Genomic DNA, 21599 nt, shown 5'->3' on the forward strand with positions numbered 1-21599 from the left:
CAGAGCAAATTCATTCTCCATACAACAGTTCATAACACATTTTGTTTCATGACATTGATTGCAGTCCCCATAATGTAACAGCTGTCTCCCTACTTCTTTCCTGTGGAGCACATAAGAAAGAAAGACATAGGGAAAAGGTAACCACAAGTATTATATTACTCTTTAAAAGAAAAATTATATTTAGGAGAAGGGTTCCTGCTGGCAAGGTCCTCTAGCTAATTATATTCATATACTTATAAATACAGAGATTTATTCTGATTTCTGAAGCAATCACATACTGAAGTTAGTGTTGTAGCTCCAAATGTTATAATGAAATCCTTCATCAGATTTGTTTTCTTTATCTTTTTGTGTTCTTGTGAATATTTTCTCATGTAGTTTGCTAACTTTTGGAATAAAATAAAATCAAGTCAGTCACTTTTCTCTTGTTACACTACATGACATCTATCACTATTGTTGTTGTTGTTATGTGCCATCGAGTCGGCCCGGACTTATAGCGACCCCTCCTTGGGTTTCCGAGACAGTATCACTACGGAAGTAGATTGCCTCATCTTCCTTCTGAGGAGTGGCTGGTGGGTTTGAATCACCAGCCTTCTGGTTAGCAGTCAAGTGCCTTAGGCACTATGCTACCACTGTTTTTAAATTCTTCATTCTTCTATATAACTCAATTTATAGAGTTAAAGTTAGGTCATCAGAGAAAAGATGAACAGTTTTGTATGTGCAGTATTTGGCTTGTTGAAAGAAAGCAAATGAAACTGGCTCTCAGTGTTTATCTTCAACATTTTGTGATACGTGTGCATGTCTGAATTTTGAATGCACATCTTTAAATTAATCAATCCAAAGCTAAATGTACCACCTTTTTCTGGAAACTACCTTTCTGTTAATACTACCTTCTTAATTCATTTTACTAACGTTCACCCTTAGCCTCTGGAGCCCGCCTAAGCTCCTTCTTCTTCCGTAAGTCAGGCATAGAGTCAGTTCCCAAGTCCTGCTAATGCTTTTCTTCCTACATGTTTCTAGATGTCCTCTCCATGTCTCTGTCTCTTCCATCCTTGCTATGGTGAGGCCCTCATCATCTGCTCTGCAGATCAGTAGAGTGAGGACCTAATCGATCTGTCTTCTTCAAGGTGTATTTCATTGTAAACCTATCCCTTATGCTAGCAGAGGGACAAGGTCAGGTTCCCCTTAAACTGCTCTGGTGCTCCATCATCTCTTCATCTTTGGTGTGGCATTTCAACCCCTCTGTGACATGGACTTTCCTCCCTGCTTTTCTCTCCCTTCTGCTCAATTCTCTGGAAATACCAAAAATCATGTTCCTGCACACCACATTCACTTCTGTCCATCTCTTCCTTTTTTCATGCTACTTTATCTACCTAACTGAAAGGTCAGCAAGCAATTCGAACCCACCAGCTGCTTGGTAAGAGAAAGATGTGGCATTCTGCTTCTCTTAAGATTTACAGTCTTAGAAACCCTGAGGGGCAGTTCTACTCTGCCCTGTAGTCAGAATTGACTCAGTGGCAGTGGGTTTGGTTCCTGTGTGAGGAATGGCCTCTTCATCTCCACCTCTTTATTGGATTAGTAAAAATGACAAGGATTGCTACTGTCTGTTGTTGACTATTGTTGTTAGCTGCTGACAAGTTGATTTGTAGCTCATGGTGACTCATGTGTTACAGAGTGGAACTCCTCCACTGGGTTTTCTTGGCTGTAATCTTTACCAAAGCATATCACCAGGTCTTTTTCTTGTGAAGCCACTGGTTGGGTTTGAACTGCCAATCATGAGGTTAGCAGCTGATGGCAAACTGCCTGTGCCATCAAGGCTTGCAGAGTGAGAAAAATATGTATTCTCATGAGAAGGGAATTTGGAAATAGCTATTAAATTTTAAAAACAGCCCTTCAGTCTATATTTTGGAATCTATTCTAGATTTTTCATATAATTGTATTTATTTGTTTGCATAAAAGTGTTTGAACATTAATATAGTTGAATCATGGGGAGAATCTGGTAGCATTACAGAGAAGCCTAATTATGGGTAAAAGATCAAAATAACCAATGCTCATTTTCTTCCACTTTGGAAATTTTTGAAAATACAGCAAAGTACCCATATGCCAACAAAAGAGCTAGAATAGTTGTGAACATGTCACAGTTGCTTAAGATTTCTTTTAAGTGAAGTCTTGCAGAAAAATATGAAGGTCCCTTGATTCCCATCTCTTTCTCTTCAGAATCAACCATGATATAAGTTTGCTGTGTGTTATTGTAGATTGGGATTTTATACTTTCAATATGAATTTACAAATTTTTTTTTTTTTTTAATTTTTAAATCCCAAATAATGTCTGTGTTAGTGTACCGTGTTTTTCTAGGGTCTGTACCAAAAAGTGGAATTGCTAATCTGTACATCATTTGCAAGGAGCTCTGATGGCACAGTGGTTAAAGAATTCCGCTGCTAACCAAACAATCAGCAGTTTGAACTCACTAACAGCTCCATGGTAGAAAGGGGAGGCAATCTGATTAGATAACAGTTTATAGCCTTGGAAACCCTATGAGGTAGTGCCACTCTGTCCTATAGGGTCACTGTGAATTGAAATTGACTTAATGGCAGTAATTTTTTTTTTTCCTGTGGAACATATCTCCTTTTTTTTACCCCCCTTCACTAGACATTACCAAATGTTTTTCCAAGTGGATTGTATTGAGTTATATTCTCACTCAAGTATTTCATAGATTCTGTTTTTGGATGTTCTCACTAATACTTGATGTTATCAGGTTTCAAATTTTGCTCTACTCTGTAACTTTTGAAATGCTGGTTTGTCAGCTAGACTTTGCATGTTTTCTGATAGGATCCTATGGGGGAACATGAGGAATAGTATGAAAGTTGGAGTCCTGGAGGAGCCAATTGCCATCTGGCAATGTGGTGTTAGACTGTATAGAAATAAACAGTACAATATGTGTAGTAGACTCCAGTGCCTACAGAAGTTCAGAGAAGATGCTTATTGAGTACAGAAGTAATAAGTAGCTTTTAAGAGGTGAAGGGGATCCTGACAAGTGAGTAGGAAGAGAGGAAAGTAGAGGGCGTGGGGAAGAAGAGGGCAGGAGGCAGGCAGTGCGGTTAGAAAGATTAGTAAGCCAATAGTCAAACATTGGACATTACCCTGAAATCCTTAACCTGAAAAGGATTAGTAGAGCATTAAAGGATATCAGTTTTAAACTCGCTGTTTTATAGATGAGGAAATTGATGTCTAGAAAAATGTTAGTTTGGACAAGCCATTTAACCTATTATTCAAGTGGCAAAAGTAAAAGAAGCAGGGGATTTATTGATTAATGTAATTGGGACGTCCAACAGGTTGATCTGCAACACGACTAGATAATCCAGAAGTTCAAATGATACCACTTTTTTCCTCTTCTCACTCCCTGTTTCACTCCGCTGCTTCTAGCCTTATTCTCAGCAGGCGCTATCCTTAAAGAGGCAGAGATGGGCACCAGCAGTTCTCATCTCTGTCTCTCTCTCTCTTTTTTTTTTTTCATTATAACTAAAGTTGATACTGAAAATAATTTTTCCTCTTTCTTTTTATTTCTCTATCAGTTCTCCCCCAAAATACTCAAATGCCTACCATTTGGCCAATCAGTGTGACCAGGGAGATAGGGGAATCTGGTTAGCCTGGATGAGAAACTCACCTTACTGAGGAAGTCAGGATGATTTCATTGATGGCTAATCTGAAGCTGCATTGACTAAGGAAGACAGTTACTGGAGAAAGGAATGCAGACATTAAACACACGGTAGCCCCTGCAGCCTGCTTGGTATGTAGAGTGCTTTACAAATAGGATTGTAGTCATGATTTTAAAAGCGTATTGGTGATATTCATTGCAGCGGCTTTCTGTCCACAAATCTATGATGGTAACAACTTTCATATTACTGATTCCATTCATTTCAATGGACACCTTTTGAATAAATTGGCAGAGCTTATCAGGTCATTTGAAGCTAAGAGATGTGCTTCTGGAATCCCAAGTTTGAAGTTCCCAAACTTGTTAAATGGCAATAATGGCTGCCATTCAACAAGCATTATTGGTTGATTCAGAAACCCTTTTCATGGAAAGAAACCATGAATGATGTGCAGAGCATTTAGATTATTCCAAAGAAGAGAGACATCCTAAGATCACAGATTTAATTTTGAGTGGCAGAATGGAGCAGAGCAGGGCTGGGAGGCAGTTCTAGGCAGGGCGTTTTCGTGAGCGCAGAGGCACACAGATGGGAAGCCATGGATGCACACTGATCTATTGATTTTGGATTGGATTTTAGGGGAGTCTGTCACTTAGAGAAGGTGAGTGAGGGAGGTCCCAGGTGAGTTGAGAGGACCCTGAATACCAGCTTGTGGACTTTGTGCTTCCATTGGTGGGCAGTAGAACCACTGATTTAAAAAAAAAGAAAAGGTCTGTGTATGGTTTGGCCTGCACAGAGGGGTGTGTGTGTGTGTGTGTGTGTGTGTGTTCTTGTGAAATAAAGATTGGGTTAGTATGTGAGGAAGTAAAAATATCAATTAAAAGGTGAACTCTGCTTAGGTTTTGTGGAGCCAGAATCATGGAAATAGAGGATGGTACCCATTGTAGAGAGAAATGAGGAATCAGGAGGAAGATATGCATAGTAGGATATGAGTAAGATGATTTTTATGTTGGTTGTATTGTATGTTGGGTAATATTAATTGCAAACATACAGTGTTTTCAATTATGTATAGGTATTATTTGTAATATGCTATTATTACAAGAACTATTTAAAGTTCCTAGGTAGAATTTTCAATTTTGTGAATTTACACATGGAAAAAGAATCATTACAGTACATTGTTTTTTTAATAGAAAAATATATTTTATGTACCTTTAAAATACCTTTTGTAGTATTTGACTAATGAAATTAAACATTTCTGCCAGTGATGACTGCTAGGTACATTTTTATAATGATCCTAACCAAGTATATTTCTTGGCAGACTATAATAGGAGATGTAAATAACTATTATGGTAGGAGGGATTCCTTTGTTAATACTGTATGTTTAGCATACAGTGAGCTTCAACAGATTTCTTGACTGGGATTTTTCAGAAACTTTAATATATTAACATATTTGATGAGTTAACAAGAGGAGAATACAGTATGTTGCTTTTCTTAAACTCATTTGAATTTTTTTTTTTTTTTGAGCATCACTTGATACTAAACAACAACAACTCACTGCTGTTGAGTCAGTTCGACTCATAGCGACCCCTGCTTGGGTTTCCAAGGTGGTATCTCTATGGAAGTAGATTACCTAATCTTCCTTCGAAGGAGTGGCTGGTGGGTTTGAACCGCTAGCTTTCTGGTTGTTAGCAGTCAGATGCCTTAGGCGCTACACCACCAGAGCTCCCCACTTGATGTTGTTGTTGTTGTTATGTGCCGTCGAGTCGGCCCTGACTCATAGCGACCCCTCCTTGGGTTTCCGAGGCAGTATCACTACGGAAGTAGGATTGCCCAACCTTCTTTCCGAGGAGTGGCTGGTGGGTTTGAACTGCCAGCCGTCTGGTTAGCAGGCAAGTGTCTTAGCCACTATGCTACCAGAGCCCCCACTTGATACTAAACCAAAAACAAAAACCAAACTCACTGCTGTTGAGTTGATCCCAACTTATAGTGACCCCTCCTTGGGTTTCCGAGGCAGTATCACTATGAAAGTAGGTTGCCCAACCTTCCTTCTGAGGAGTAGCTGGTGGGTTTGCACCACCAGCCTTCTGGTTAGCAGTCTAATGCCTTAGGCTCACCACCAGAGCTCACCACTTGATACTGGTGTCCCATAAAACATATGTTAGGAATTCTATAGTACTGGTTTTTGCTGACATTATGGGTCATTGACTTGAAAACTCTATGGAGTAGTTCTACTCTGGACAAATGGGGTCGCCATGATTTGGAGTCAACTCCAGGGCTTTTACCAGCAACAAAACAAGATGAGGGAGTATGGATACCTGTTGTTATGTGCTGTTGAGTCAGACCTGACTCATGGCGACCTCTCCTTGGGTTTCTGAGGCGGTATCACTACGAAAGTAGATTGCCCAACCTTTCTTCCGAGGAGTGACTGGTGGCTTTGACCCACCAGCCTTCTGGTTAGCAATCAAGTGCCTTAGGCACTACGCTACCAGAGCTCCCATGGATACCTACAAGTAGAATATAGAAGTTTACATTTTAATTTGAGACTAATTTATTATAGCACATATAATTAGAATGCCTTCATTTACTTTAATAAATGAAATTTAGGATTTTATTTTGGAAGATTTATTTTTTGGGAAGGACTTAATTGGAAATGGCTTCTTTGAGCTTGTTGGAGTAGGGAAATAATTATAAAGATCTAAAGGGCACTTCTGGCCACAGGTTGGCTGCCTCTGCACTGAAATTGAAGACAAGAAATCTGCACATGATCACACTTCTGTTATCTTCTTGAAAGAAATTAAGGATAAGTTTTATATTCTAGATGGTTTTCCTCCAGTTATGCACCATGCCTAAAACTACCTTTCTCCTTAGTCTCTTGCCATTTCTTGTGTCCTTAGGGATTTCAGTTCAGCTCAGCCTACATTTCAATTATGTGCAAAACACTGCCATTGCAAATTGATTTCAAGATTAGCTTGATATTGATTATATGTGTTCAATCAATACATGTATATTCAATGAATGGAGTGTGTTATTCTTTATTAATCTGGTTCTACAAATAGTCATCTCTACCATGTTCCTTCAAAGTTATTTCAACCTTAGTTTTCATGGATAGCTTTCCCTGAGCAAGCTAGCCAGCAGCAACATCTTCTCCAGCCTAGATTTTTAGAAATCTACCCTGAGGAAGGTGTGGCTCTAGCGAGTGTTGAGTGGAAATGGAGCTGTCCACCTTACCATTTCCTAGCTTCTGTCTTTCCTTTAGGGAGCTCTGGTGGTGTAGTGCCTAAGGCATTTGGCTGCTAACCAGAAGGCTGGTTGTTCAAACCCACCGTCCACTCCTCGGAAGGAAGATTGGGCAATCTACTTCCATAGAGATATTGCCTCAGAAACCCAAGGAGGGGTTGCTATGAGTTGTACCCGACTCGACAGCAATGAGTTTGGTTTTGGTTTTGGTCTTTTCTTTATGTGCTAACTATTTTTTCTTAGCAGCCAAGGTTAATTAAATGGAGGCGGTAATTATGGATAGAGAATGTGGGATAGTGAAAAGAGATTGGCTTTGGAATCAGAATGGATTCTGTATTCTAGCTCTGCTACTTACTTGTCAGTGGACTTTGTTCTTAACCTCTGAGCTTCAGTCACATACGAAACTCAGAATCATGTTTGTGTTGTGTGCAACTATAAGGAATATAGATAATAATTGTGAGAATCTAGGCACAAGATAATGTGCTAAATAAATGGTAACTGTTATAATAGTATTTATCGTTATCAGTTTTCTCTCTTCCTTACTAAATAAATTGTTACTTACTTTCAGAATCATTTACATGTGAAAGACTTAGAAGAGGGTATATATAGTCCCCTGTCTTCACTTGTATTTGCTAATGAGCGGAAAATGAAATTAGAAGTTATACAGTATCTTACTTGAACCAGTCCAGTCCTTTAAACAAGTGATGTGGTAGTAAGGCCATTCCCTTGTCATCTTTCGTACTTCTAGAATTTGGTTACTTTGAGTGGTAGCAGTAATAATAATAATAAAAAAAGAACTCACATTTTAGGAACATTTAACCACATACCAGACGTAGTCTAAGTGTTTTATGCATAGTAACTCAGTTAATCTTAAAATAGTCTTCTATGAAATAGTGACTTTTATTATTCACATTTTATAGTTGAGGAACCTGAGACTTAATTCAAAGTCACACAGTTAGTAAATGGTACATAACCTGTAGTTACCAGGGTGACTGGCTTACTCATTGTTACTGTTACTCATTATCTAAATTGACTGTACTGTCTTTCATATACATAGCAAAGGTAATATGGCATGGCGTGACATGCACAATTGTGGAGGAAGAATTGCCAATATCTAGTCATACACATGGCATGTTCTTTACTGGATCTGTATAATCAAGGACAAGCATTTCACCTCGTATTTATTTGGAGATCTTTACAGATTATAACATTGACACTGTATATGCTGTCACTTATGCCCGTGTAGCACTTGATTGTCCTCTGTTGGTGTGTGCTGTTGAGTCAACTCCTGCCCATCGCGCCCAGTGAGACAGAGTAGAACCACCCTACGGGTTTCCTAGGCTGCCACCTTGATTTTCCTGGGTTGGTGTGTGCTGTTGAGTCGACTCCTGCCCATCGTGCCCCGTGAGACAGAGTAGAACCAACCCACGTGGTTTCCTAGGCTGGAACCTTGAGGAGAGCAGGTCCTCAGGTCTCTTCTCCAGTGTCGCACTGCGGTCGAGCTGTATCCCACTCATGACGACTCCTCAAGGCTGTGGGTTTGGAACAGCCTACTTTTGGTTAGCCGCTGAGTGCTTAACCACTGCACCACCAAGGTTCCTTAATTTCTGTGTAGACCTTACTTAGAAATAATACGAAGTAATTTTTACCTTTGTTTTAGTGGTTTAGAATTTTTGCCTCCTAAAACAAAAGGCCAATTTAGTGCGCTATGTCTATATAAATCACTACAGACTATCTAGTGTACCTTGATAGCCTCCATAAAGTAGATCAAATCATCTATTTTCAAATGTCTATTTATATTCCAAGAATATCTTTTTATATTGTTCAAGCCAATCAGAGCCACATGTTAAGTTTTGGACTCTGAAATTGTCTTTAAATATAATAGTTAAAAATTATACCGCGTATGCCACTTGGTAGTTATTTCTCTCCTCCGTATCCTCCACCTGATAGAGGAGGGCCAGGAGTATCTTTCTGCCTTTACATTAGAAACATGGTTAACATTGAAGGTCACATAGATTCCCTAACATAGAAGTTTGCACAGTATCTTCCTTCCTTTTAATTATGACTTGTCTCTTAATTTGAGTTGATCTGTTGTTTCTACTTCTTTTTACATGTATCTAAACTCTAATTTCTGTTGTCTCTCGTATGTCAGTGGTCATTAAAACTGTTCATAAGTGATCTCCTTAGAGGCTTTTTGAAGTTTGAGATACTGCTCGTCAGTATTAAATTTCAAGATTACTGTAGGTCACTTTTAGGGCTAGTATTTCATGTGCTGGGATTATTCAGATGGCATGTAAAGGACTCTGTAGTTTTTAAGGTTTGCTTTTTGAGTCATTTTAGGGAGTTGTTGACTAGCAGTAACATTTCTCAAGAGTAATAAGTCAGTTTGGCCTTGATTTCCAGGGTGTTTTTCAATCCTCTAGATTACTAATGTATCAATTTATGAATGCTGTGTACCTGTGTGTGTTTGAGTTGTCCTCAAACATTCACTGGTAAAAGTATATTATTATTCTCCATTGGTAAAGATATAACCATAAAATATCTAAATAAAAAGACATAAACCCAAAGGTGAATTATTCATTTTTAGAAACTTTTCTGCAGAGTATAATATATATGGTTTTAAGTACACAAATCCTAAATATAATTTTCACATAGTGAATACAGAGATGCAGTGTCAAAAAAGATAACATTACCTGCATCATAGAGGCCACATAATATTCTGTTAAAAATATGCCCTTTATAATAATTGATATGTTCTCTAAGCTATCAATACTTAAAATGTGCTTACCAATTTTTTTTTTTTTTGGTGAACGGTGAATAATGTTTCTATTTGCTTGTATTAATAGCACCTAGCACAATAACTGGGAGCTCTGGTAGCATAGTGGCTAAGACACTTGACTGCTCACCAGAAGGCTGGCGGTTCAAACCCACCAGCCACTCCTCGGAAGGAAGGTTGGGCAATCCTACTTCCGTAGTGATACTGCCTCGGAAACCCAAGGAGGGGTCGCTATGAGTCAGGGCTGACTCGACGGCACATAACAACAACAACAACAACAGCACAATAACTGCTTAATGATGATACTTAATAATTGGTTTTGAATTGTTGACTTTTTGCACTTATATAGTACAGGATTAAATTTTTGATGTCTCTATATTTGGGAAATGAGATTTAAAAATATTTTCAGGAAAAAGCTTTCATTGAAAAATTGTGCTAAGAGATACTTAATAAGTAATTTGCATTACTTAAATATTGTCTTAACTATTATTATTTTGTAGACAAAGAACCAGAAGCCCATGATATTTTCTTTGTGTTTGATATTTATGATATTTTCTTTGTCGTGTTTACCAGTATTCTTCTGATTACATTCCCCAGGTAGTCTTCCTAGTTTTTTAAAATTTTAAAATGATAGGTCATCTATTTCCTTCACTGAATGTTCACTATTAGTAAAATTGTATGTGTTCCATCAGCAATTTGATGAGATACAACAATGATTTTTCTGTATTTTACACAGCACTGGGGTTCTGTAGAGTGTCTCTGGGGGTTCTTTGATGTCTAGACTGTTTAAATTATGCCCGCTCCCCTGCCTCCAGATTCCACCCCGTTCTGCTTCAGGGGTTGTGGGAAATGAAAACAAACCAGAAGGGTCCCACAACTCTACAGTCTGGGGGGAAATACAGAAAGGGAGAATAAGCTATATATCTGCCCTGGCAGGTGTGAGAGGGCCAACTTACTGAGAATTGACGGAAGAAAAGAGCTGGGGAGGGACAGGGACAAATGCTGTCTAGCTTATTAAATAAATAATATGTGAACGTATATGCTTTGAGAACAAAATGGAAACATTATAGAAGTGTTAGAGAAAAGCAGAAAGCCCTTTTACCCCAGACCCCAAGTTCTTAGCTCCCCATCTCCTCGTTGACAGCCAAATGTAACAGTTTGATGTGTTTTGTGTACATTGTCCTATTTTGAAATGGTAAGATACAGAATTGTGCTTTTAATCAGAAAACTAACTTTTCTTTTTTTCCTTTCCTTTTCTTTCTCTTTTATAATATTGGAATATCGTGGTTCTTCCAATTCATCTTGTTAGAAAGTAAGTACTTTGAAATTTCAAAGATTTATTTATTTTTGTTGTTAAAATACTGATGTGCTATTGCTGCTAATATAGTGTTGCAAAATTTTTAACTTTGTAATTCTGACTGAGCTGATTAACCTTGACATTAACTATGAATAACATTTTTTTCAAAAAATTAGAAATAATAAAGGTTATATACGTGTTCACTCTATCTAAGAACATAATTTTTAAAATAAATCATCTTTCATACTAATGGTATTCATTGTTTTGAATAATTAGCTATTCCTTAAAATAGGGCCATCAAGGGCATTTAGTAGAACTAGTTCTTCTGAATATAAAAACAATAACTAAGGAGAATAAAAACAAACAAAAACCAAATGCACTGCCATCAAGTAAGTTCCAACTCATAGAGACCCCTTCTTGGGTCTGAGGCAATATCATTCCAGAAGTAGATTGCCCAACCTTCCTTCCCAGGAGTGGCTGGGAAGTTAGTGCCTTAGGCACTAACTACTCCACCAGAGCTCCCCTAGAATTATATAAATAAGACTTTTAGTTATTTCTACTCAATAGTAATTGATTGAAACATACACTTTAGGAAAAGCAGTCCAAATTTTCTATATTTTGTGGAGTTGGGAGAGTATAATGGCAACAAGTAAGTGATATGAGAAGTTTTTAAAATACATTTTCCCATGTATATTCTGCATTGAATAAATAATTTACATTTTAATATTCATTTTACTCTTTTGATGCTAATGTGTTCTCATTTTTAAATAAAATGCTTTTTTTTCTGAGAACAAATACGAGTGATATGTTTAAAGCTAGATGACTAGTCAAGGAATGATTTGAGTTGTAAATTTCACATCTGATTGAAAATATGTTGAAATCATCTAAAATTTAAATATTGTATAGTATGAAAGTGAGACAAATTTTATATATTTGTTTCAGGAAAATTGCAGTAGTTTGTGAGACTTTTGAAGATATTATTATGTGATTGTGGATTGTAAATTACAAATTTTGTAGATAGTTTCAAAGTAACTCTTGAGTATATGGAGTTAATAAACAGTATAATTTAATAATATATTCACGCTCAGTAGAGCTTATTATTATTTATGGGAAACGAGGTGCTTATCACATATGTTTGTAGCAAGCATAGCTGTAAATTGGCTATTTAATAGCCAATTTATCTTCTACAGTTACTTTCAGTTTTCTGTACCTTAGAAAGGAAATGTAAATTATAGTGACTTTAAATTATATTTGCTCAATAATTTGTAGTTTTCTTTAAATCAGTATTATTCTTTAATGTTCCAAATCTGAATTCTTAGAATTATGGTTATTGGGACTTTAGGAGCCAAGACTATGTGTGAAAGTTTGGTGTTAGGTGGACAATTTTATCAAGTGTACATTGTGCCATTTGTGTATATTGGTTTCCGTTTCATGTGTAGTGTTAATATCTTCTCGTCAAGTCCCTACGGAAATTCTGTGTTTGTGATAGTGACACTAGATTAAAATTCCACAAACCTGGCATAAGAATTGCAAGCTTCAAATTGTCTGTGCTTTTATATGAAGTATGATGTCAAAAATGTGTTTTATAGCATACAGTATCACATGTATGGCTTCATTTCTCTGGAATTTCTTTGTGGAGACATATTTCTGGGAAGATGAATTGTATTCTCTTCTATAAAGTAGCCTTAGGCCGACTTGAATAACAGCAGAAAATCTTTTGTGAGGGATAATAATGAAATGAGTTCTGTAAGTTTGTAGTTGCTTCATGAGGAAATATAGAACACAAACACATCCATTATTACCATTGTACTTTAATGTTAAAACTGCATTGTACTATGACCAAATTTCTGGTAGGACTCTTGCTTCTTGTCAAACCCAATGGAATCATATTTATGCATCGGCACAGAGCAACTGCTTCCTAAAATAATAAAGAGTGTTCTTCTGTTATAGTCCTTATAAACTTTTATGGCTATGATGCATATATATGCTGACTTGCTATTAAATGTGTTCCGGGAAGCTCAGCGAATCTGACTTTTTCATTGAACTGGTGATTTTCAGAGGAGCACTTTTTATTGTAAGAAAGAGATTTTATAATCTTGGTTTTTAGAAAACTTTTAATTTAGTAACAGAATAGTGATTCTGAACTAGAAATTCAAACTCTGAAAGCCTAGTAGCCTAAAGGCTCTCTTATTTCAGAATGTTTTGTGTTAAATATGCAGAAAACCCCTAAGAGGCATGTGGGGTGTGGGTGAGAATTCTGAACAATATCAGTTTTACCAATTATTAATCTTTTAGTATATTGGAAAGGAAAATCTACGTAGAAACATTATAATTAAGTTAAAGCGATAATTTTGGCTGTTTAAAAATACCAGTTTGGGAACAAAACACAAAAAAGAGTCTAAAATCTACCACAGGCAGTACATAAATATTATATATTTCATAAACATCTTCCCAAGTGTATGAATACATTTCAATAATGTTTATATAAATGTTTGTTGATATTTTAATCATTAGTGCTACTTGATGTATTTTTGGAAACAATTGTTTGATTTAATCATTCAGTCTTGAATCTTTACTGCGGAGCATCCTAACGGGCTGGGCAACATTCCCAAGCATATATATTTATTAATTTGACATGTCTGAGAAAAAGATGCCACTGTCGAAGCTGTGTCAGAGACAAACACAGACATAGATTCTCATTTGGCCATGTGAGAAACACAGTCAGTCCTGACAGTAGCTTAAATACTTGTAATTTCAAATCAGTTCTTCTCAGTTTCTTATTATTCTTTTGTTGCTTTTCAACCTATAGGATGGTGCTGTCCTTGAACTTGGTTTTTTGTTTTTGATCATTCAAGTGCAACCATTAAGTTGTCTGTAATATTTAGAAACTGAAGCTTCCTATTTACGTGGTAAAATAATACCACGTAAATGTTGAGCTTTAGTTTCCTTAAAATATAGTGTTGGTTGTTTTGTGAATAAAATTATAATTTTAATTCAGGAGACTTTTTGCCTGAAGCCTATTAGACAGATGCATCTGATTAACTTTGGCAAAACTAGCTGGCCCTTTATTGTAATGTAGATGTTTTGGGGTTGGGAGGATATTTTTAAGAGGCATGCAAGAGGTTTTTTTAAACTGACTTAAGAGAACAGCTTTGCCACAGCAGCTCCATCTCAGACCGCTTCATCTTTGCACTTTTATATTCTAGTGGAACCTCTCCATTAGCCTGTCTGAATGCAATGCTTCACACTAACACTCGAATAGGAGATGGAACATTCTTCAAAATCCCTGGAAAGTCAGGCCTCTATGCTCTCAAAGTAAGTTGGATTGTTCTGCATATTATGTCTGTTAAATTATTACTGTATTTCATGCCTTTTTTTTTTTTTTAGACATGTGAAAGTAAACACAGTTAGATTTGGGGAAAGGTAGAAGAATGACCCCATATGTCTTTTAAATGTTTTCATATGTCTTAAAAATGATTTCATACTAAGAATAAACAGTGACATTTTTCTTTAAGGAATACATATCTGTGGTCTCACTCTAACTTATGGTAATGGAAGATAGTTGTGGCTTCCTTAAAATTCTTTTCTCTTTAAACTTTATATGGAGGAATGCCATGGTTCATCAGCTGGGAGCTTAAGATAATCAACATCTGCCATAAATTATTTGACTTAATGACCATCAGTTGATACACAGGTTTTATATCTGTATGCTTTGCTTTTAATAAAAATGAGTCATTCATTCTTTTTGAAAACTTACTGATTTAAATCAGGTTATTAATTTTAAAGCATGGAAGTTTTGCAAATAATGCTTACATGTTATAGGAGAGGAATAGAGAAAATAAAAAAAGAAAGCTTCTGGTAACTGAGGCTTAATTATTTTAATAGAATTTAGCTTCTTTTTTTTTTTTTAAAAAAAAATTCTTATTCCATCTGGAGTTGGAAGTGCCATCTAAAGTAGAAAATTCCAGAAAAGTGCAAAAACTCATGATCTACAAATAGTTGCATAGATTAGAACAGTGAAACCATTGTATTGTTTCTTATAATTTATTTTTTAAAAACTTAATGGTTGATGGATTATATTTAAAGTTCATTCATTTCCTTTAAGAAGATTATTATTTAATGCCAAAAGTTATACCTGGCAACGGACCAGGGATTCTTCCTCAGCTGCTGTGCGCCTGGCTCTTGTCCCTGTGTGTGTTTCAGGAAGCAACACAAGTTAAATGAAAGGACTTGGATTATTGCAGTTGCTTTTTGTAGCTACTTGGGTGCTTAATATACTTACTAAAATTTTATTGAGTTATTAAGACATTTTCTCATATAAGGGAGAATGTGGAATTGAAGAAATGGAAACAATGTATATCAAAAGGAGACTTTTCTTTTGGTACAGATTTGAAAAGATTAAAAAAAAATATATCAGCAGTAACAATGTTCCTTTCCCATTTTGTCCCCACCCTTCCCCAAGGAGTGATTTACATTAAAAAATAAGTTATTATGGAACATCCAAATCATAAATAACTATGATAATATTTTAGGATTCTGAAAGTATTTTGAATGTTTTCAGTTACTAATATATCTCCATAAATCATCCTTCCTTAAATAATATAGAAAGAGGAATCGTCATGCCCAGCTGATGGAGCATTGGATTTAGGCTGTGAGTCTGAATTAGATGGCACAGAAATGGCTGAGGCAAATGCTAATGGAGAGGAAAATGGAGGTAAGTGTGATGAATCGCAAGATAGAAAACCCTTTTTCTCTTAAAACTTACATAGAATTCTAATAATTCACTAATTGAATTCCCTGCCATATAGAAATATTTTTCTTCTTGGTTTTACCACTTATATAGATTTGTTATCAAACAGTTTTGATTCAGAAGGTTAGCACCTAAGATAAGTATGCAGTTCCTTGCTTTTAATTTGATTTTGGTTTTTAAGAGTGCATTTCCCTGGATAATTTTCTTGAGTGTTATCTGTATCCATGTGTTTGTGCTATAAGGTGAAAGGTAATTGGTGGCATCTACTGGTTTTATTTTTATGTGATGATTGATAGCGCTAGTGTTTTATTTCTGATTGTGTTCTGATTTTTCTTGTGCTCGTAAGTACTTTTATAATAGTGTTGTGGTTTGGTTTGTCATTTATAAATTAAGCTTAGTGCTATCATTTCTCACAGTGAAGTAAGGACCAAACAAGATACAGTCACTTTTGAGAACTGAATGGCCCTTCACATTCGTATCTACCTTTGGATTCTCTCCATGTGAATTCATTTTTATGGTTTTAGAGACACAGATGTGGCAATCCTGTTAGTGTGTGTAATTTACGTACTGTAGTTTGGCAGATATTTGTATCACAAAGTGACTCTGTCTTTTTATACCTTAAGATGATTTCACAGATTCTACAAATAGACCCGGATCATGATTTGAAAGGAAGAATGAGTTCTTCAAGCCCTATCAGTAGACACATAGAAAACAAAAATCAAAACAAAATTTTTAAAAAACCGTCATTGCTGTCAAGTCGATTCTGACTCAGAGTGACCCTGTAAGACAGAGAAGAACTTCCCCATATGGTTTCTAAGGCTGTAAATCTTTATGGAAGCAGGTTGCCACTTTTCTCCTGCAGAGCAGCTGTTGGATTCAAACTGCTGACTTTTTGGTAGCAGCCACACTTTTAACCATTGCACCACCAGGCTTCCTAGTAGACTCAGAAATCCATAAATAATCTTCAAGCAAACCTTTAAGGATCGTTATAGAAATATCATATTTCAGTAATAGCACAAAGCTTTTCATTTTGTTAATGGTCATAGGCATCCCCTTGTTTTGTGTATGCCTGCTGAGTGGACATTGTTGTTGTTGTTGTGTGCCCTCGAGTTGGACCCGACTCATAACGACCCCTCCTTGGGTTTCCGAGGCGGTATCACTACGGAAATAGATTGCTCAACCTTCCTTCCAAGGAGTGGCTGATGGGTTTGAACCGCCAGCCTTCTGGTTAGCAGTCGAGTGCCTTAGGCACTACGCTACCAGTGGACATTACTGCGCTTTAAACTGATGTGCTTTCTGATGGGCCCCATGAGAGTGATGGTGCCTTAGTTTCTGTCTGATCTGCAGCAGAGGTGGTGAATTTAACACAGGAAGCAGATTCTTGTTTTGGTAAAATGGCTGCAGACTGCTGCTTCCTGTACTAAGTTTTAACCAACTGCCATTTGACTTGATGTTACTATTCCTGGCCCCTTTGAAAGCTTAAATCCCCCATTATTATGCCACTGTTGTGAACCTTGGCCAGTCTCTGTGGTTAGAGAGAGAACGAGAGAGAGAGAGAGAGATGTATGGCAGTTTCTGGCTGTCTAGAAGGTTTTGGTCAATGGGCATACTCTTAATCTTATTGGGGTCACTTCTATCATTTAAACACTTTGCTTGTGTGAATGCTTTCAATTTCTCTTCTCTTTTTCTCTCAGCATACATATTGAGCTTTTACTATGTGTCTGTTCAGGGCATTGCATTTAAAGAAGTAAAAATAAAAAATAAACCTCATGGAGTTTATGCTTTTTGATAGTAGCAGTATAAATAGGGAATATTTGTAGCCTTTTATGGTCCCTGGGTGGTGCAGACAGTGTGTTCTAAGCTGCCAACCTAAATTTGGGGGTTCACATTCACCCAGTAGTGCTGTGGAAACAAGGCCGGTGATCTACTTCTGTAAGATTATAGACAGAAAAACCCCAGCAACACAGCTGTATTCTGACACGTGTATTTGCCAAGAGTCTAATTGACTCAATGGCTACAAATTTTGGTTTATAGCCTAGTAGGTAAGGAGCTCTGGTGGTGTAGTGGTTAAGGCATTTGGCTGCTCCCCAGAAGGCTGGTGGTTTGAACCCACCAGAGACTCCATAGAAGGATGATGAGGCAGTCAGCTTCTGTAAAGATTTATATAGCTCTGGAAAACCAGTGGAGATCTCTATGAGTTGGAATCAACTCGATGGCAGGGAGTTTGGTTTGGTTTGAGTCTAGTAAGTGGTAGAAAGTGATACTAGCCAAAATAAATACAGAAGTTGCAAATGGAGGAGAGGACTGCATTTGATAAAAGACCCAAGGGAAGTGAGGGAAGAAGTATTTAAAGGTTCAAAGTTCAAGTAGAGGGAAAACAAATGCAAAGGGCTTGAGGCAGGAAACTGCTTAGAATGTTCCAAAAACAGAGGCCAGTGTGTTTGGGAGGCTGGAGTGAGCAAGGAAGAGAGCATAGTAAGCTACAAACTCATGGAAGTGACAGGGGCTAGAGTGTGTAGCCCTAATGGTGACTTTTGATTTGAGTAAGATGTTCAACCATTTTTGAGCTGCAGCTTTGAACTTCAGATGTACTTACATGGCTTAGATTTCAGCAGGATTACCGAGAAACAGAAACGTAGGGAAATAAGTACAAAAACAGGGAGACCAGTTAAGCTGTTGTTGTAATAATCTAGGTGAGGGATAATGGTGGTTTGAATCAAGAGAGTGGCAGTGGAATTGGTAAGAAGTTACTGGATTCTGGATGTATTTGAAGGTAGATCTAACAAGATTTGCTGGCAGATGAATGGGGATATGAGATAAAGAAAGGAATTGACGATGACTCCAAAATTTGAATGTGAGCAAGTAGAAGAATAACATTGCCATTAACTTACATGGAAAAATTTGCAAAAGAAGCAGTGTAAGGCAGGGAATGTTAATCACAAGCTCAGTTTGAGGCAAACTAAATAGGAGACTGCTTTTCAGCCATGTGGATATGTTAAGTAATTAGAATTCTCTCTCTTTGAAATTCAGAAGAAAGACCTTGCTGGAGAAATACATTTGGAAGTTATGAGTTGATAGATGGCTTTTAAAGACATGAAACAGGATGGAATCACCAAGGAAGTGAAGGCAAATAGAAAAGAAACAAGGCTGAGTCCAGAGATTTTTTTTCTAAAAAAATTTTTTATTGTGATTTGGGTGCAAATCTGCAAAGCAGATTCATTTTTTCTCATAACAGTTCATGCACATTTGGTTTCATGGCCCTAAGTACAGAGTCCAGAGGTACTTTGGTTTTAAGAGATTGGAGTGCTGCTTGTAGGAACCAGCAAATGATACTGCGAATGACTGAACAGAATGTGTCATCTTCTGTCTTCCTGGAAACCAGGTGAATAAAGAGTTTTCAAGGAAAGAGTAATTCAGACGTGTCAAATCTTTTGATGTGTCAAGTTACGATGGAGGCTAAAGAAGTTACCACTGACTTAGCTATGTGAAGTTATTGATGAACTTGACAGTAATAATTTTTGGGGAATGTGAGATGGAAAGCCTGAATGGACTGGGTTCCTGGGATGGGAGGAGAGAAATTAGAAAGCACAAGTATAGTCAATTCTTTTCTTTTTCTTTCTTTCTTTTTTTATTCTTTCATTTTTGTTAACTTATAGTCAATTCTTTCAAGGATTTTTGAGGTAAAGAGAAAAAGTAAAATGGGAAATAGAAAAGAAAGTGCAATCCAGAGAGACTTTTTTTTTTTTTTTTTTAAGGATTAGAGATGAAGATTAGGATATTTGTATACTGATGGGAAAAATCCAGTTGAGAAAGAGAAATTGATAATGGGGGAGGGTTATCTTGTTGCCCTATTTTTTGTTAGATGACAGGAAATAGCATCTGTTAAACAGGTTTATAAAACTAGTTTGTAGACCAGCCATAGGTTGTAGGAAAAGTTAACTGGGTAGAGATAACAAGTAGGTAAGTTCATGTGGAAGGGGGTCATTGATGTTTATTTCTTATTGTTTCATTTTTCTAGTGACTAGGAAACACTTGATCATTTGAGGGTGAGGACAGGAGAGGTGGTTTTTGAGATTTCAGGAAAAGGTGTACCGTTTTGGTCTGAGGCTGACAGCATTAAGAGGACTCTAAAGGTAACTAATTACGAGTGTAATGTGAGACCAGCCAGCATGATTGTATATTTTTCTCCATTTGTGTTAATGACCACCATACAGATGCACAGTAGGTACAGAGCTAGATTTCCCCAGAGATGGGGTTTTGCAATGTGTGAATGATGAAGCAAGAGAGAGTCAGGAAGTTGAGGGTGAGTGAGATGGGGTGATTAAAATAATTCTCCATGAACTTTAAGCTGGTTGTGGAGTGAGTGAAGACGTGATTGTTTGGTGTCAAGAATGGTGTTTCCTTGGGGTTGAAGGAGTGTTTAATTTGGTGGTCTAGAGGAAGTGAGTTAGAATGGTAGGTGATATAAGCAAGGAATGTATGAAATTGAGTTTTGGGCAAGATTGTAGAATGAATGTCTAAATGAAGGTAAAGAAAGAGACTAGGTTTAAGGCTGCCACAAATGGTTAGGAGTATATACCCTCTTCAGAGTTGCCTGGTTGAGGGGGGATGGGGATGAAATTGAGGGGATGAGATTCAGCAGCCTTCAGTTTGCCCAGCCTTGTGCTATGTCATGGGGCTTGGGCTACCTGAAGGAAACATTGCTTTTTCCTTACACACATGAAGATATTGTAAAGACTGGTGGTGGTCCTGGACTAAAATGTTAGAGGATCATCTTTGTGGGTATTGAAACAATTATGATAGAATTAGCATTAAATGAGAGTGATACTTAAGAGCAAAAAATACTCACAAAATAAAGGAGAGTGGTAATCCAGGAATTGATAGATAACTACGATAAGGAGGGGTGATTGGTAGTAGAGTCTAATGACATGAGATACAGTGCTGGAGGCATTTAGGGAGCAGAAAAGGAGAGTGATAGAAGCATCAATGAGAACATAAGCCCTGGTAGTGCAGTGGTGAAGTGCTTGGTTTCTAACCAAAAGGTTGGTGGTTTGAACCTACCAGTGACTCCACAGGAGAAAAGACCTGGCAGTTTGCTCCCATAAAAATTACAGTCTAGAAAACCCTATGGACCCCAGAAAACCCAATTCTACTGGGTCCAGTAGAGTTGCAATGAGTTGGAATCTACTGAATGGCACACAACACCAATTTCACCTCCAGAGTGAGACCAAAAAGGCTGCTACCTGAGTGGGAGGCTCTAGGGGAAGCGATATCCATAGGAGACAGCCAGGTTTTATGAATCAAGATAGAAAAAGAGTGTTTAGAGAAAATATGAAAGATATGGGAGATTTTTGCTAATGACTAACCCTGAATTCCAGAGGCAATAATGGCAGGGTTTTAGAAGCTGGGGAAGGTTGGAGAATTGGGTTGAGAGCATTCATCCAGTAATTAAACCAGAGCAGGGGTAAGTAGGCTCTTTTCATTGTAACTGTGAATGTGACTTCACAAAACAACGTATCACCACATATAATCTCTGGCCTCTCTTTTGAAGTTGCAATAAGGAAATTGCTTTGGTGAATCACTGGGAGAGTAGTAAATAGCTTGTTTCCTTGACTGTTCCTTGACTTTGCATCATATAGCAAACCACAATTCCTTCTTATAGGGCAAGTGTATTTCCCATCCATGTAAATGTGCATCCTCCTCATACCTCAGGGTGCAGCCTGTCAATCTTACCTTAGGATATATTTCTGGACCTAGATATCGAAAATGTATTGAGTGCTTATGATGTTCAGCCTTTGTAAGCTGTTTATAAGCATATTCTTTCATCTTCTCAACATTTCTGTAAGGTGGGGAATATTCTTATTGCTGTTAGGTGCTGTTGAGTCATTTCCTACT

At 37.2% G+C, this 21599-nt stretch overlaps 1 protein-coding gene across 1 annotated transcript in view; it reads left to right on the plus strand.

Moving 5' to 3' along the window:
• ASXL3 (ASXL transcriptional regulator 3) overlaps nt 1-21599 on the plus strand; it is a 183298-nt gene that overhangs the window by 25584 nt on the left and 136115 nt on the right. The window contains exons 3-4 of the mRNA XM_042781631.1: nt 14161-14269; nt 15560-15668. Of these exons, the coding sequence (XP_042637565.1) occupies nt 14161-14269; nt 15560-15668 (218 nt within the window). The remainder of the gene's footprint in view (nt 1-14160; nt 14270-15559; nt 15669-21599) is intronic.

Source organism: Orycteropus afer, unplaced genomic scaffold (assembly GCF_000298275.1).
Source record: "Orycteropus afer afer isolate SDZICR_OR568_19922 unplaced genomic scaffold, OryAfe1.0 scaffold00141, whole genome shotgun sequence".
NCBI lineage: Eukaryota > Metazoa > Chordata > Mammalia > Tubulidentata > Orycteropodidae > Orycteropus > Orycteropus afer.